Source organism: Chelonia mydas, chromosome 1 (assembly GCF_015237465.2).
Source record: "Chelonia mydas isolate rCheMyd1 chromosome 1, rCheMyd1.pri.v2, whole genome shotgun sequence".
Classification (NCBI taxonomy): Eukaryota; Metazoa; Chordata; order Testudines; family Cheloniidae; genus Chelonia; species Chelonia mydas.
The window spans coordinates 227,065,226-227,081,008 of NC_057849.1; the positions used below are offsets into that span (position 1 = coordinate 227,065,226).

At 42.5% G+C, this 15,783-nt stretch overlaps 1 protein-coding gene across 9 annotated transcripts in view; it reads left to right on the plus strand.

Moving 5' to 3' along the window:
- Positions 1 to 15,783, plus strand: part of SCUBE1 (signal peptide, CUB domain and EGF like domain containing 1) — a 304,131-nt gene that overhangs the window by 142,147 nt on the left and 146,201 nt on the right. For 5 of the 9 annotated variants that reach the window (XR_006287903.1, XM_007061754.4, XM_043538046.1 and 2 more), the window contains exon 5: positions 13,739 to 13,864. The exons of 2 other annotated variants lie outside the window; for them this stretch is intronic. Coding sequence is in view for 6 of the 7 variants with exons in the window: in XM_007061754.4 (XP_007061816.3) it covers positions 13,739 to 13,864 (126 nt within the window). In the remaining variant the exon portion in view is untranslated. The remainder of the gene's footprint in view (positions 1 to 13,738; positions 13,865 to 15,783) is intronic. 2 more of the 9 variants (XM_043538048.1, XM_043538070.1) reach the window with 1 other exon arrangement.

The window sequence follows — 15,783 nt, forward strand, 5'->3', positions numbered from 1 at the left end:
AATTAGAGCACCCTATCCTGCGGGACCAGCCTCCACACACAGCAGCCCAGGATTTGGAGAGTACAAAGATGGGCTTTACGCCACTTTTGTACATGCACACATAGGTGCCAACTCTATGGGTGCTCCAGCCCCGGAGCATCCATGGGAAAAAAAAAATGGGTGCTCAGCACCCACCAGTTACCCGCCAATCAGCTGTTCAGCAGGCCCCACCAATCAGCTGTTTGGCAGCGGGCAGTGCTGGGGGAGGCAGAGTGAGGGCAGGGTGCACTTGGGGGAGAGGGTGGAGCAGGAACAGGAGTGGGAAGAGGCAGAGTGAGCGCGGGGCCTTGGGATGAGAAGAGATGCAGTGAGGGTGGGGCCTTGGGAGAAGGGGGGAAGTGGGAGCGGGGCCTCGGGGCAGAGCAGAGGTGGAACACCTATCTGGAAAAAGGAGAGGCAGCCCCTGTGTGTGCACATGCATTCACAACTTGTGCTGTGTGTTCTTTGACTGTAGCTGAGGATCTGACCCAGCCTTATGATGTTCTGTATGGGGAGAGGAAGAGACTTGGGTCCTACCTTAAAAATTCTTGAAGAGTTTTCAACTGCTGCATTTGTAAGGGGTACTTTGGTCGGTTGCACATCCCCATATTAGAGCTATGTACACCAATTCCCCATAGTGATAAATACCAGTGTTGGAGCGTTTCTTGTGGTTGAGGGAAGATGTGCGGGGTTGAAGGGACATTGCCTGAGTGACATTTGCTAGGGACATTCTGCTTCCAAAATCTTGAAAGAGGCAGAATGATGCTGAGGCAGTGTTGGAGAGATGCAAATTTAGAAGATGCAGCATGCAGGCTGATGAGAGGAAGGGAAAGAGAGACAATTGTACCAGGATCCTGAGCTGCCCTCCCCAGCTCCCCCCTCCCCCCCAAAAGTCTGTAACTGGTATTAAAACTGAGAGGGAATGGGCTCCAGCAAACATGATGTACTAGGCCCCCAAATTTCTCTCAGTGGATCTACATGCCCTTCCCTCTCTCTCCTCTCCCCACCTTCCCCCCCTCCTCCCCCACCGCTGTCAGTCAATCAACAGGGAAAGAATGAGGGACTGGCCATGTTCCCACCGGATCTAGACTTAGTCTCTTTGGAGAGTATAATGCCTCTGCCCTTGCTATCATTCACATGAACCTTGAACCCAAGGAGTGAAATTCATCCTTGTGCTGACCTTCTCTAAAGGGGTATATTTTGTCCAAGGTTCCAAGATTCAGTCTGTTTACTTCTTGCTTCCCTGGTGAGGAAGAGATTCCCCTTCCCCATCGCCAAAAATATCTGGCATTACAAAAGCAGATTAAAATGAGTGGCACTGCAGATACAAAATGGAGCATGAGAAAATAGAAGTCTGATTTGTGGGACACTAGTTGCTTTGCTTCTTTGTAAAGCCATGAAGTATCTCAGCTACCAAAGCTAAAGTGACACTTGTTTTGGTTGAGACAGATAACCTATTGACCAAGAAAGATTTCTAAAAGGGACAACTTCCTTCCTTCCTTGCCACTGAATTGTCCTCCCAATCCCCATCACCAGCCATATACTGGTTGCCCATGCATGGGTTTGTAAATTAGGCAAAATTAAGGCTGGTTTTCTTGAGCTGAGCAGTCAGGGGTTTGTTTTGCAAAAAACAAGGCTAAAGCTGGTTTAAGCTTAGATCTTGGTCCCATTTCAGCCCCTTGAGTTTGCGGGGGAAGAAGTTGGTTCGACTTGGCCTCTGCTCTACATTACCCATAGGACAATGGATAGCCTTGGTGTTTTCTAAAGCAACACCACATTTGTAAGTTACTTATCCACATTCTCTATAATTTAGTCTTAGGATGTATGTGTCTTGTGGCATGTCTTTTCATGCTGTTGATGTAAAAGGAAACTTGGAAAAAATCTATGGCATCTATTAAACTTTCACCAGCCATCAACACAAAGTATTTAGAAATGTCTTTTGGTATTTGTTCATTATACAAAAATAATCTCATAGAAACAACATCACTAAAGTCAGTTTTTTGAGGAATAGATTTGTACGGTCATAGGAGACTGTTTGACTTGGGTAATGTAACGCCTTAGTAGGGAATATCTGCGAGTCAAAGCCCTGGGAGAAGTTTTCTTATCTACAGAAGTAGACATGCATTATGAGTAAGTCCTCGGTGCAACACAGATGTTGCTAAGATAGCTCTTCCATTAATAATTTACAAAGAAATGCACACGCCGAATCCACAGCTGTCCCTTGTGGCTCCATTAGTGATAACCGGTGTCAGTTAAAGCTAAACAAGAACTAAAATAAGAAATCTACTTTAACCTGTTGTATTGCAAAAAATATTTGCCTCACAGCTTATTCAAATAAGCAAGACTGAGAGTAAGGATCCTAACTAAGTAGCCCTGTTTTCAAAGGTGCTGATTATGCACAGACACACTATATATTTTTACATGATGACAGGTGGCATAAAAGTTTTACTGGCATGAGTTCGGGATAAGTTATGGAGGTCATCCCAAGCAAGTGCTGTTAAAACATTTATACCACACCGCAGTATCATGTATTTTGGGTGTGTAACCTATCTTACAGAAAAACTATTCCAGAAATATTTGAGGTTTAAAATATTTTATTGGAATTATTTTTCACATTTCTCTGCCTGCAAAGCAAGGCTGCCTTAGTCGCATGACTCCAGCTGTACAGGCCTCAGAGGGAGAGAGAAATTATAACACAGAACTCTCTTCTTTAAAAAAAAAAAAAAAAATCTCCTACCTCTTTTTGTTAAACAAATCAGATTGTCATGATTTAAAGTTTTGTTAGGGCTGGTTGAAATTTCTCCTTTCAAACTTTTTTTTTTTTTAACAGAAAATTGGGATTTCAACTAAATGAAAATGTTTGTGGCCACTCTCAACTTTCCTTAAAAAATAATTCATTTTTTTTCACTGGAAAACTAAAAATGATTTATTTTAGGGGGTGGAGATGATTTTTTGATGGAATGGTGAAATTTTCCCTACTGGAGGAAAAAAGCTATTTTCCAAACTCCTCTATGTCTGATATGTCACAGTCTTCCAGGATAAGAAATAAGTACAGAAGACCTTTGAAAAAGAGAGAGCAGGCAGGGTTCCCAGGTCCCTAGTAAGAGATACTCCTCTTTCTATTTCCAAAGTTGCCTGAGATATTAGACCCAAAGGATAAAATTTTCAAAAGTAACCCCTGATTTTGGTACCCATCCTGAGGCACCTTGGGCCTTGTTGTGAATACTGTGCGTCATCCAGCAATTGGAGTTCGAATGGCTCCCAACGGTGCTGTGGCTTTGTGTACTGAGAAGCCAAGGCAACAGGACTGTAGGGAGCCACATGACCATATTCCAAGGCATTGGTGCTTCAGCTCCTCCAGCGCACCAGGAAGGAGTTGGGTGGGAAATTTTCAAACATAGAAACTGGATTCCTCCCCCAGACCTCTCCCACAGCCCTTCTTCTCTCCAATCCTGGGATGCTTCTCTTTACAGCCCTCCTTTGTGTGGAGTAACATAGCATGAATCCCCACAGTGCATAACCTGTGAAACATTTTGTCTCCTTGCTATCACATGTAAGGAGTGGTCACCAAGTTGCAATCTAAAGATTAAACAAGAGTAGCGTAAACCAGCCAGCCGTTCTGGGGTTTGTTTTCATATTTTATTTTAAATCTCTTTATGTGAGCCTAGCGCTCCTGGAAGGTGCCAAATAGGCAGCCCCAGAGACTCAGCTATTTATTCACAGAATAGGTATAGTGTTGGCAGCAGCAGTCCTAGCTTCCCGGCACTACCATGGTAAATTTGCCTCTGCATCTATGTGTGAGAGGGTAATTCAGTACTAGATCTCTCTACTAAGACTACTGATAAGGGTGTCAGTTGGCACCAACTCCTAGCAGTATTGTGGTGTGAGAACTGGTCTGAGATTGCCAACAGCCATCACCTGGTGATAACATTCAGTCACTGCTGAATTGGCTTGAATTGGAACCTGTGCAGTCAGATATTGCTAACCTGTGGCCTTGATCCCCAAGGGGGTCGCCTTCATTTATGTGGGAGGATATGAACCTGTTTCCTTTCCCGACCTGTTTTTCTGCAGAATGGGATTTGCTCAGTCACTCTTATCATTCTAAGATCCTTAAAATTGCATTTTATTTTACCCTCCCTCCACCCCCAGCTACAGTACCTTTGCAGAATTGCAAATCTTTGCCTTTTGTGCTGACAAGATGAAGTTGTATTTTTTGACACATGCCTATTTTTAAATCTTGAGACAGAACCTGTCTTCATGGCTTGCTGACAGATGTGGTTTTTCTGGCTGCCACTCAGATCAGGAGCATCCTGTCAAGCATAAGATCACAATCTTGTCTGCTGAAGAAGATAACCCTAAGCATGTTTTATTTCTAAACATGTAATTGCTAAACAAACTTGTACGTGTTTGTTTTGTAATGTGCAAGCCATTTTTTTCCTGTATGATGTCCAGGATTTATACTACTTTGTAATGATGGATTGTATTTCCTTAAGTCCATTTGCTCTATAATTTTTTTAAACCTTGCAACTGAGCCCTGGTCTACACTGCGGGGGGAATCGATCTAAGTTACGCAACTTCAGCTGTGTGAATAACATAGCTGAAGTCGATGTACTTAGATCGACTTACCGGGGTGTCTTCACTGTGGTGAGTCGACTGCTGCCGCTCACCCATCAACTCCGCCTGCACCTCTCGTGGAGCTGGAGTACAGGAGTCGCCGGGAGAGTGCTCGGGGGTCGATTTATTGCATCCAGACTAGACGCGATAAATCGATCCTCGCTGGATCGATCGCTGCCCGCCTTTCCAGGGGGTAGTGTAGACATACACTGAGTAGATATATTGACTGAACCAAGTAGAGCTTTTTTAAAAGCTTTAGATGGAACAAATCAACTTATTCAGAGAATCTTGAAGGAAAAAAGAACCCACTGATTTGACTAACAATGCAAGAAAATATTAGAGCATGAAATAGTTAAATAATTCTTAGTATACTGACACAACATTTCTCATTTAGTTCTATTTATCTGTTCATAAATGGCTGTATTATGCCTGATGTATTACCCATCATGTCATGATCATCAAATGGAAGTCAGCTGGCCCTGCGTAATCAACTAGATTCCTCCTTTGTTCTTTTCTGCCAAACAAACAAACCATGTGTTCCTTTGTTTCCTCACACAGGGCCTGATCCTGGTTTGTGATGAGCGCACCCAAGTATCCCATTGATCACAATGAGATTTGCAGATGCTCTTCACCAGTCAGAATCAAGCCCTTATAAATGAGAAGGAAGGGTCCAGGAGAGCTGAACAAATTACATGGCTCAAATATTAGGGATGAAATGCAGGCCCCATTGAAATCTATGAGAGTTTTGCCATCGACTTTAGTAGGGACAGGATTTCACCATAGGTCTTTTGACATTTTGTTGTTTGGTTAGTTGTTGGTTTTGTTTCAGGGCATCATTTTCAGGTTGAAAATATTAAGGACAAATTTTCAATAATGGGTGCTTGAGTTGAGTATGTCAAACAGGTGCATGGAGGTGTGGATGGTCAGTTGGGTGCCCCCAAAAAGCAATTAAATTCACAACATGGATAAACAGATCCATATTCCATTAATCATTTTGGACCTGCAGCTGTGTATTTTGTATATTCAATTACTTGTTCTGCTTGTTTATGCTCATGTAAGCATATTTTCCATTCATGATGTAGGAGTCTGCATGACAAGCTTTCTTGAAAAATACCCACTAGTCAGCGTTCCTGGTTTGATTTGATTTGTTCCCCCAACTCCAGGAACCCCAGGAACTTTATTGAATTCTTTCACAGTGTTCATGATATGTGTAGACCTCCCCCCCAACACCCCCAATCTCCCCTTCCCCCTACCCACCCTTCTTCTGGTACTCCTCACTGGAAAACTAACCAAGAATGACAAGCTTTTTAGAAATGTTTTTGTTTTGGACACCATCTAATATTTAGGAATATAAGAGTAAAAACCTAATAGGTCACAGAGGTAATAGGTGAAAGAAATATCTAGGTCTGGATACACAAAGGGACACCTAACTTTTAGGTACCTTGAAAATCACTGGGATCCACAAAAGCCTGAGTTATGCACTAAGGCTACCTACACAATGAATGGGAAGAGACAAGTGCCTGAGAATGAGATCCACAAAAGCCAGCTCACTAGGGCAGCTCACTGCTTAAATTAGCCAATCAGAGATGCTGACAAGAGGTGTGTGTCCTAAACCCCACCCCTTTGTGAAGTTTGGTGTCTAAATCTGGGCTGCGGGGAGGCGCCTGTTTCTGCTAGCAATTCACAGCCAGAACCCCCCTTTCCTAGAATCAGGTAGCTTAGGCGCTTAAGCTGTTCCTTGTGAGAACAGCTTAGGTGCCTGCTTACCCACACAAAATGGAGGAGGCTGCCTCCCTTATCTCCTTTAGCCCAGTGATTAGGGCTCCTCATCCAGGATATGAGATCCAGTTCAATTTCCCTTGCTGCCTGATATGAAAAAGGGATTTGAAAAGAGGAGTTTCCGTCCTCTCAGGTGAGTGCCCCACCCACTGGACTATAGCATGATTCTCACTCAGTCTCTGGCCCAATTGCTATTTAATTAAAGTGGAATGGCTTCAACAGGAAAGATTCAGGGGGATCCACATCTGAATATCCCAGAGTCCAGTGGCTACAGCATTCACTTGAACAATTGAAGATCCCTGCTCATCAGGCAAAGCGGGAAATTGAACTGGGCTCTCCCACCTCCTGGCTGAGTGCTTTAACCACTGAGCTAAAGGTTATAAGGGAGGCCCCCAATCCACCTGGCCATTTTGTGTTGAGTTAGGCATGTTCTCAGCACCATACCATATCAGGCCCCACAGTCAAGATAGACAGAGAAGCGCTTGTCTTCAGCTGATGTGAAAGCTGATGCATAGGCAGGACAGAGGAGTGGGACATTGGCCTGGGGCAATGGTGTGCATACCCAGAGGCAGGAACTTAGGCACCTAGGGAAATTTTACAGCAAAACTTTGGGTGCTGTTAGTGAGTTTAGGCACCTATAGCTTTGGCGTCAGCCGAGCAGGGATTTTGTGGATTGCAGTGGTGCCTAGTGAGGATCTGGCCCCTAGTTGCTATCAGGGCCATGAAGTATCCGGTATTAAACCAATACAAAATACTTGATCCTAACCGGAAAGCCAAAACTGGGTAACTTTTTTTTCAGCAATCTTCTAAACCTACTAATTATCATTAGTAACAGTTTCAAAGCCAGCCACACATGGATCCCCTGCCCAGACTGAGGTCATTACCAACATGAAATGGCATAACTGGGAAACAAGTAGCAAAATAAATAAATAAATACAACAAAATAAAATGTCAACCAGCATTAGTGCCATGATGGTTTTGGTTATACTTTATATTAAGGATACATTTATAAGTAGCTTCTAATGGGTAATAAATTATTAATAGTTATTTTAATACATGGTTAGTTAACTGCTATAGATTGTTACAAAGTCCAAAGTTACAAAGCCAGTGATTTTGCTTATAATCCTGTTTTATCCCCGTCTTCAAGATCTTGTACTGATGTGCTTATAACCTCCTATAACACATACTACTCATGTGTGTAACTTGTTTGTAACAGCTATTTATGGACGTAACTTTAATATAATGCATGATTGAGTTTTTTGTCTTTCTTGGTACTAAAGTTAATTAGATGAAAAGAGAAAGAGGCTCAGATTATTCAATTCCAACAGTTCCATGCAAGCCCATTGGCCCTGATAGTCTACTTTACCATGGAACAGGATACTGCATTATAGTCAATATTCTATGCAGTCTTTCTTATGGCAGAATTTTAAAATGCAGTTGTCAGTGTTTGAATGGGAATGATTTATCTAGGAATAAGGAAAAGCAGCAAAGAAAAAATAACTGAGTAGGTGAAACTGTGGAGTTAGCAGACAGAAAAGTGAGAATATACAGGATGAAATATGAAGTGAAACCATTGCAGAACTCCTTTAATAAGGTGATGACAGGAAGGCAACATTCATGCAGGCATATCCAAAGAGCTATACTGGTAGGATGCTCTTGCACTGATTGTGGATGGAAGTTCACAAGGGAGAGGCCAAAGACCTTGTTACACCGGGGGACCTCAGAGAGACCAATCTGCATGACATCCTGCTGTGCAATCACAAATTTTGGAAGAAGGCTAAATAAGTCATTGACTGTAATAGGAAAGTGGCAAGGAAAAAGAAGAGGGAGTGTGAATGAAAATAAAAGTTGACCAGTACATGAGTGTCACAGAGAGTGGTTTAATCATTTTCAAGGCCAGTGACCTAACAAAATTTTTGTGGGGTAGTACAATGGAAAGGTCATTGTATCAGCCTTACATTTTGTGCAATAGTGCTGTTAAGAGATCTGTGATAACTAAGGGTGCGTCTACAGAGGAATAAGAGACCCGCAGCTGGCCCTGGTCAGTAGGATCAGGTAGATATTTGGGCTTGGGCTGTAGCCCAGGCTCTGGGACCCTCCCTCCTTATGGGGTCCCAGAACTCAGGCTCCAGCTGAGCCCTGACATCGGCACAACAATTTCACAGTGCCAAAGCCAGAGCCCTGTGATCCCAGCTGACCTGGGCCAGCCGCAGATGTTGAATTGTTGTGTAGACATACCCTAAATGGCAGTGTGGATTAACACACTAGCCCAGGGGTGGGCAAACTTTTTGGCCTGAGGGCCACATGGGGGTTGTGCAACTGTATGGAGGGCCAGGTAGGAAAGGCTGTGCCTCCCCAAACAGCCTGGCCCCTGCCCCCTATCCACCCCCTCCCACTTTCCACCCCCCTCAGAACCGCCAACCCATCCAACCCCTCCTCCCCCCCTCCTTGACCCCTGACTGCCCCCTCCCAGGACTCCCACCCCCTATCCAATCCCACCCCCCACCCCCGTCCCCTGACAGCCACGACTCCTATCCACACCCCCGCCCCAACCGCCCCCGCCCCAACCGGGACCCCACCCCCTATCCTACTCCCCCTGCTACCTATCCCCTGACTGCCCCTCGGGATCCTTTGCCCCTTATCCAACCCCCCCCCCCCCCCCCGCCCCGCACTCCCCGCCCCCTTACCATGCCAGAGCCAGCCACGCCGCTGCACTGCCCAACAGGAGAGGCAGGCCAGAGCGCTGTCCACATGGCGGCGTGGCTGCAGGGGAGGGGGGACAGCAGGGGAGGGGCCGGGATCCCCGGCCGGGAGCTCAGGGGCCAGTTAGGTCGGTCCCCTGGGCCGGATGTGGGCCACGGGCTGTAGTTTGCCCACCTCTGCACTAGCCTCTCACTTCTAGGCCCAAATCCAAATCTTTTCTATCTCAGAGACATAAATGAGTACGGTAGTGTCTGTGTAGGTTTTAGCTCATATCACAACCTCTACCACTGTATAGAAACAAAGGGACATGATTGAAAGTCAGGGAAAATCTAGAAGTGCGGTAGTGATGGTGTCTCAGGTCAGGATTAAAATACTAATAACAGATACATTTAAAATTAAATTACAATATTTTTATCCACCAAAAGCACTATTCTGCTACCCACCAACATTGCCAAAAAGCACAGGCTCCACATTTATGTTCTAGTCCGCTAAGTACATACTCACCTGGAGTACTGGAAATTCCTAGAATCAGAAATGTTGATTGGGAGATACTGTTCTCATTACCAGCACCACATTTGCCCTGAAATTCTTGTTGAAATTTGTAGAAGCCATCATCGGTCATGGTCGTGTCTCGTTACTTTTCTGAATTTACCTTATGTATATAAATTTCAGAAGAAGGACACATGTAGTTGATTTTACTTATTAATGCAGTATATCACTGTACTAAAAGGTGTTTGTTTCTTTTACAGGAAAAATAATGACCATGTAATACATTTTGTAGGCAGACAGCAGGTAGAGTTATTTAACAGCTATATTGAATAAAGACACACACATGAAAATAAGGTATTGTTTTATTTTACAGGTGACAGGGAAAAGTCTAGAACCTTCCAGTACTGGGACCTTTTAGTGTTAGGAGAATAAAGTGAAGCCCTTTTGGCGTGCAGACTATTCTCTTTCATCTGCATTTAGTCTTTCACTTGACTTGTGAACTGTGACCTTTCAGTTGACCTGTGATCTCATAAATTCTGGAAGCTGGTACACACAAATCACTGCAAAAATCAACAAAAGCAGCAAGAAGCAGCTCTTCATGATCAAAACCAGAGTGGAGAAGTTGCATACAAGCAAGGAAAAGGCACAAAGCCTGCAAATGTGTTGGGAAGCAGTGAAAGCTCCATTGGTTGTTTTTGATATTTAAAACTGGACTGGAGAAAACACTAGAGAAAAACTACTGTAGGTATAATCCTGCATTGGCTGGAAAATGGACTAGAAGGATTAACTTGGTATTTCCTATCTCTATTCCTTCCAGGTTTCTACAATATATTTTTCAGTTGTAGGAAGGAGCAACACATCAGACCATACTGTGATCTCATTTATGCTAGTGCACTTCCACTGACTTCAATTTGGCCTTCGATGATTAAGGATAAAATCTTGGCCTTATTAAATTCAATGGCAAACTCCCATCTGATTTCATTGGGATCATGATTTGCTCCTTAATGACTATTTTCCTGTTTCTTTCTGTCTCCTAAACTAAAGTCTTAGGGCTAGATTGTGGCAGCTGTTCTACAGCTTGATGTAAGGGTGGTGCAGAGCAGCTCAGCACGATTTCTGCCAGTGCTGCTCTTTGTGTGTGGGGCGGAGCAATTCACTCCATCCATTAGGATTCATACAGGCCAGTGCAGAGGAGTGGCTGGAATCAAGGCCTCACCTTCTCGCTGCTCCTCCTCCTCCTCCTCCTATTTTGGGCAACCTGTTCTCTGGTTGTCAAGGGAAGTCAGAGCAAACAATGCGTCTGCTCCCAAAAGCCCTTAAGGAGCTCCTTAAGGAGCTCTCTAAGGTGCGGGAGGCTTCTTCCATGTCCTTGTGCAGTGAGCCAGAACCTCTCCCAATCTGGCCCTTAAATATAAATAAACTCTGCAGGTCAGGTGGCTGCTAAACTTTAAATCCAACACAAAAATATAGTTCCTGTGGTGGGGATCTCAACCTTTGTTGGCCATCACAACATAATAGGGAGATGGCCATATGGGCCGACTTATCTCCCGTTGATGGCACATATCATTCACTTTCTGTATGGAAACATAATATTTTGAAAGTGATTAATATATTTTTAGTTCAAACCTTTTCCACAGCTTGGACCAGATCTTAGTGAAGAGAGTAACTCATGAATCAATTGCCCGGACAATCTCCACTGCTATTTGCAATCACACATCCCAGTGGCAACTAACTGATAAACTAATTTTAGGAAAGTATTTAGTGTATTTTTAGCTTTGATCAATATGATTTAGCTACCTAAACTAAAAGAGCCAGCACCGTGTGAACAATCAACTCGGCAAAAACCCAGCAAATGCTTCATATATCTCCAATGGTTCACAAACCACTGGTATGCAGTGAATATAATACCTTGAATGCTCTTGTAATATACACTAATACTTGGATAAAATTCTCCCTTGAATCTCACTTTGTTCACAAATTGCAATTAATCCTAATCTTAGATTTTCCTGTACATTCCCAGCAATATACAATTCAGCTCTTCCCAACGTGATTTTTAACAATGGCGGATATTCAGTAACTTAGAGCAAATACTGATAATCACTTGCTTCATTAGGCTTCTGTGCTATTAAATATCTACTGTCATCTGTCTAATTCCTCCTCATTTCCTTAGCAAAGTGATTCAATCAGGCATGTGTTATCTTTCCTAGATCCTTTTCTGACCAGAGGGTAGTGTGTAGGAATGCAGTTTGTCAAACACATTGTGTCTGAAATCCTTTGTTGGGGAAGTGTGGGGGAAAGAGATTTTAAATTGCCTCAAACACTTCATCAAGGCCATTCCCAGGTTTTTTTATATCTGCTCATTCAGAAAAACAACCATTCCTTTATGATGTTTTATTCACTTTCTGTTTGCATGTGACTATATGTAATTACAGTACAGTACAACATACATTATACTCTCCAGGGGTATGCATGTTCCACTAAAAGTTATTTTGTATTTTAGCAAGGTTTTAGAATCATAAAGGTGACAACATTTGTGGCTTTAAAGGACATGGGAGAACTTGTCTGTCCTTTCTGCTTGTGGGGGGGAATTGTGGAAAGGTATTGGAGGACTAGCAGCACTTGAGTGATGGTAGCTTAGATCCACACTAGAGTGATTGTGTGAGCAGCTGACAAGTTGTGCCCACTTGAGGTTTAGCTGGTGCCCCCTGAAACACTGGTCACCTTGATTTAAAAGCATCAGCACACACAGGTTAAGGATATTGGTGTGTGGATGGGACTCGAGTTAACTGCAAAGTGAAGATAAGCCCTTAGAAGCACAAGTCCTGTTGAAAGTCTAAATCATCTATAGGGACTTTTGAAAATCCCATGCTTGCATCTTAGGATGATAAAAAGAAAGCTGATCCATAGTGTCCCCTGGCTCTTAAGCATCATAGGATGGTTGGTATGCCATTATATGTTATACACAGAAAGAGAATGAAATAGTGGGGTTGCTGGGGAATGACTACATTTCTGGCAAAGAAAGAGAATGAAAGGAGATTTATAGTATATAAAAAAGAGAGAGAAATATCCATGCATAAAACTAAATATAAAATGCATAAACATAATCCTTAGTGGATTCACCACTTGAAAAATAGCTCTCTGAGAATTTCAGAAACCTTGACAGACAAAAAACCCCAAAAACCTGGTCCTCTAATTGTAAAACTTTTTACCAAAAAGAAAAAAGAAAAAAAAAGGCAGTGGGTTTAGTCATTCAGTTCAGATAACCACCTTTGAGCCAGGAAACTCCATGGGATTGACCTTTCTGAATTTCCTCTGCTTTCTTCCTTTGGGAAGCAGGGTTTGCAACCCTCATCATGTGGTGAAAAATTAGGATCTGGCCCCAGGAATCCACAAGAAGTACAGGGTCCTGCAGCACCTCTTATGGCTCTCCACTGGCTCTGGTCCCTGGTACCCTGCCTCCATCCCAAAGGAGCTATACTACTAGGTCTTCCCCTTCCAGGCCTTCTATGGTGTGCATGAATTTATATAGGTGTAAACGCACACAACTTCAGTCTGTGGTGTAAATTTCACAGCCTCTCCATTTTATTGCAAAACTGTATTCTCTTTTCTTTGAGCTTTTACAGTATATGAAAGATTCTTGAAAAGTAGATCATTTAATGTTATAAACTTGGAAAGGAACAAAAATGATTAAGTGTTTCAATACTCACTACATTCTATTAAATGTTCAAAATACATATGGCTGCAAGGATACAAATTCCAGTGGGCTCTGATAGTTCTAATTTCTTTTTAAATTCTGTGCAGCTTCTTTACCTATTCATGTAATCTGTCACTAAAAACTTTAAATTATATAGTCACAAAAATAACCACATTAATGTGATGTATAAGTCTGAAGTGTAGGTGTAATGGATCCCAGTGGATGCTTGTTTTGTAATTTATGGTGCTCATATGTTGATTTTAAACCCTTATTGCTATAGCATTCATTTGCCTAATGGGACACTCTCCAGATGGAAGATAAAAATTACGCTGACAGTGGAACAATGGACCTGTGAAATTGATTAGAGTTAATCTGCAATGGGATTTTTTTCAGTACTTGTGTTTTTTCTCTCTCTTTCTCTCTCTCTTTCTCTCTTTACAGAGGGTATGAACTGTATGAACAAAGATCACGGGTGTGCACATATCTGCCGGGAGACGCCCAAAGGTGGGGTTGCCTGTGAATGTAGGCCTGGCTTTGAGCTTGCCAAAAACCAGAAGGACTGCAAATGTAGGTAGATGGAGACTAAATATCAAATGCCCCAACATGTCTTATTTTCCACATTGTTATTATTTTCCAGAGATAAAGAAATCAGCTAGGCTTTGGCCAGAGGTGATTCAGACTCTATCAAGACCATTAAAGTGTGTTCTTTTTGTGAAGTACTTATTTGGGGGAGGGTGAAAAGTTTTTTAGGAGTACATCCTCAAAAGAGATTGGTCTAGTGTCAAACCTTCAACCTAGGGCAATTCAGATCCAACTTTGAAATTTACAGTTCAGCACCATTTCTCATCTTGAACAGAGGAAATGGGAAGGTGGGAGAAGATGTTTTGTTTTTGAGGGGAGAGGGCAGGGAAAGGGGATGGGCAGGGGAAGAGGCATTTAATCCAAACTGTATTTAGAAAGCAAAAACATCCACTATAAATGAATGCATATCATTAGGATTCTATCTTACAAGACAGTCATGTTCTCGTGAAGTGGCATTGAGGCATTAGAGCCATAAAATGAAGTGCACCTACTTTTCATATTTAAAAGACAGAAAGGTTTTCAGTAGTATTGGTTGCATTGACATGGACTACTGCCTTTGGCATTACTAGGAAGGCACATGGCCATATCATACATGACATTCTTGAATACCATATTTTAGCTGATGGAACACAAGCATGTCACCCAGTGCAATTGGGAGCATAGGATTTTCAATACAGGGTAAGACAATTGATCCTTCTGTAAGAGCTTTATCCACAGCCTGCTGAAGTCAATGGAAGTCTTTCTATTGACTCTAGTTGGCCTTCAATTAGGCACTAATACCTTAACTTGCCTCCCTAACTCCCTAGAAGTTTTGGAAGGGATCAAGGGACAAAGAATTGCTGTTACATTTCTTTAATGCTTTATGGAATAAAATGCCAAAAAGGACCATCTGGTTTCCCCTTTAGGGTGATATTTTTGCCATGATCTTTGCTCCACCTTAACCTCTTTCTTCATGCGACCTCCCCTGGTTAAATGTGATAAGCGATATTTTTCTGAGTGTAAAGAAAAAGATTATCTTTGAATGTCACTGAGAAGTGCCACAGATTAATGCACATTTTATCAATATTTTAAGGAAAAATAAGAGCACACAGTAAAAAAAAAATTAGTGTTCTAGTAGAGTTTTAAATGTGTTTTAAAAGTGAACATTTTGTTAGCTGACTGTGTGCAATCAGAATTTAAGATGGAGATTAACTTTACTTAATAATTATGCTTGTATTACCTGTTTGCACATATCTGTATGTTCCTAGGGGAATATTTGAGCCTTCATCGGTGGAAGATGGTGATAGGAGAATTGGGGCCTCTGCCAGTTTCATATTACTGGGCACATCACAATTCAGATGAACAAAAGACCTGAATTTATTCAGTGCCCTGCAGAGTTCAAAATGTAGTTTGAGTTATAGTGAATTTTTTAGATCCCTAACCAGGGGCTCTGAGTCTTCCACAGCCACAGAATTTGTTGCAGAATCCTCATCCCCATTTGCTGCAGAAATGTCCTCAGAATCCTACAAAAACTTTTTACTTCTAGCCCTTCTGAGTGTGAACTGAGCACAAACCAATACAGTGATATCTGTATGAGTAGTGAGACAACCTGAAACAGTAACTCTGAGAGGAATGAGCTGGCTCATTTATCTCTATGAAAATCCAATACTGAAATGTAATGAGGATTTAAATGTTAATATTTGTAACAGTTTCATCATTGCAATCATTTGAATGAATTGGCTGAATCCTGAGCTGCACCTTTTTCAGCACTAAGTGCAGCTGAGTCAAGGAGCTGCAAAAGAGAGATTTGCACCTTGGTCATCCTACATTAGCTCTGGCACCATCATAGATTAGAGCAGCCTCGGGGTTGGTCTAAAGAATTCTGGCTTGTATTAGTCCCCTAAAGGCCATTTATGCTGATCAGG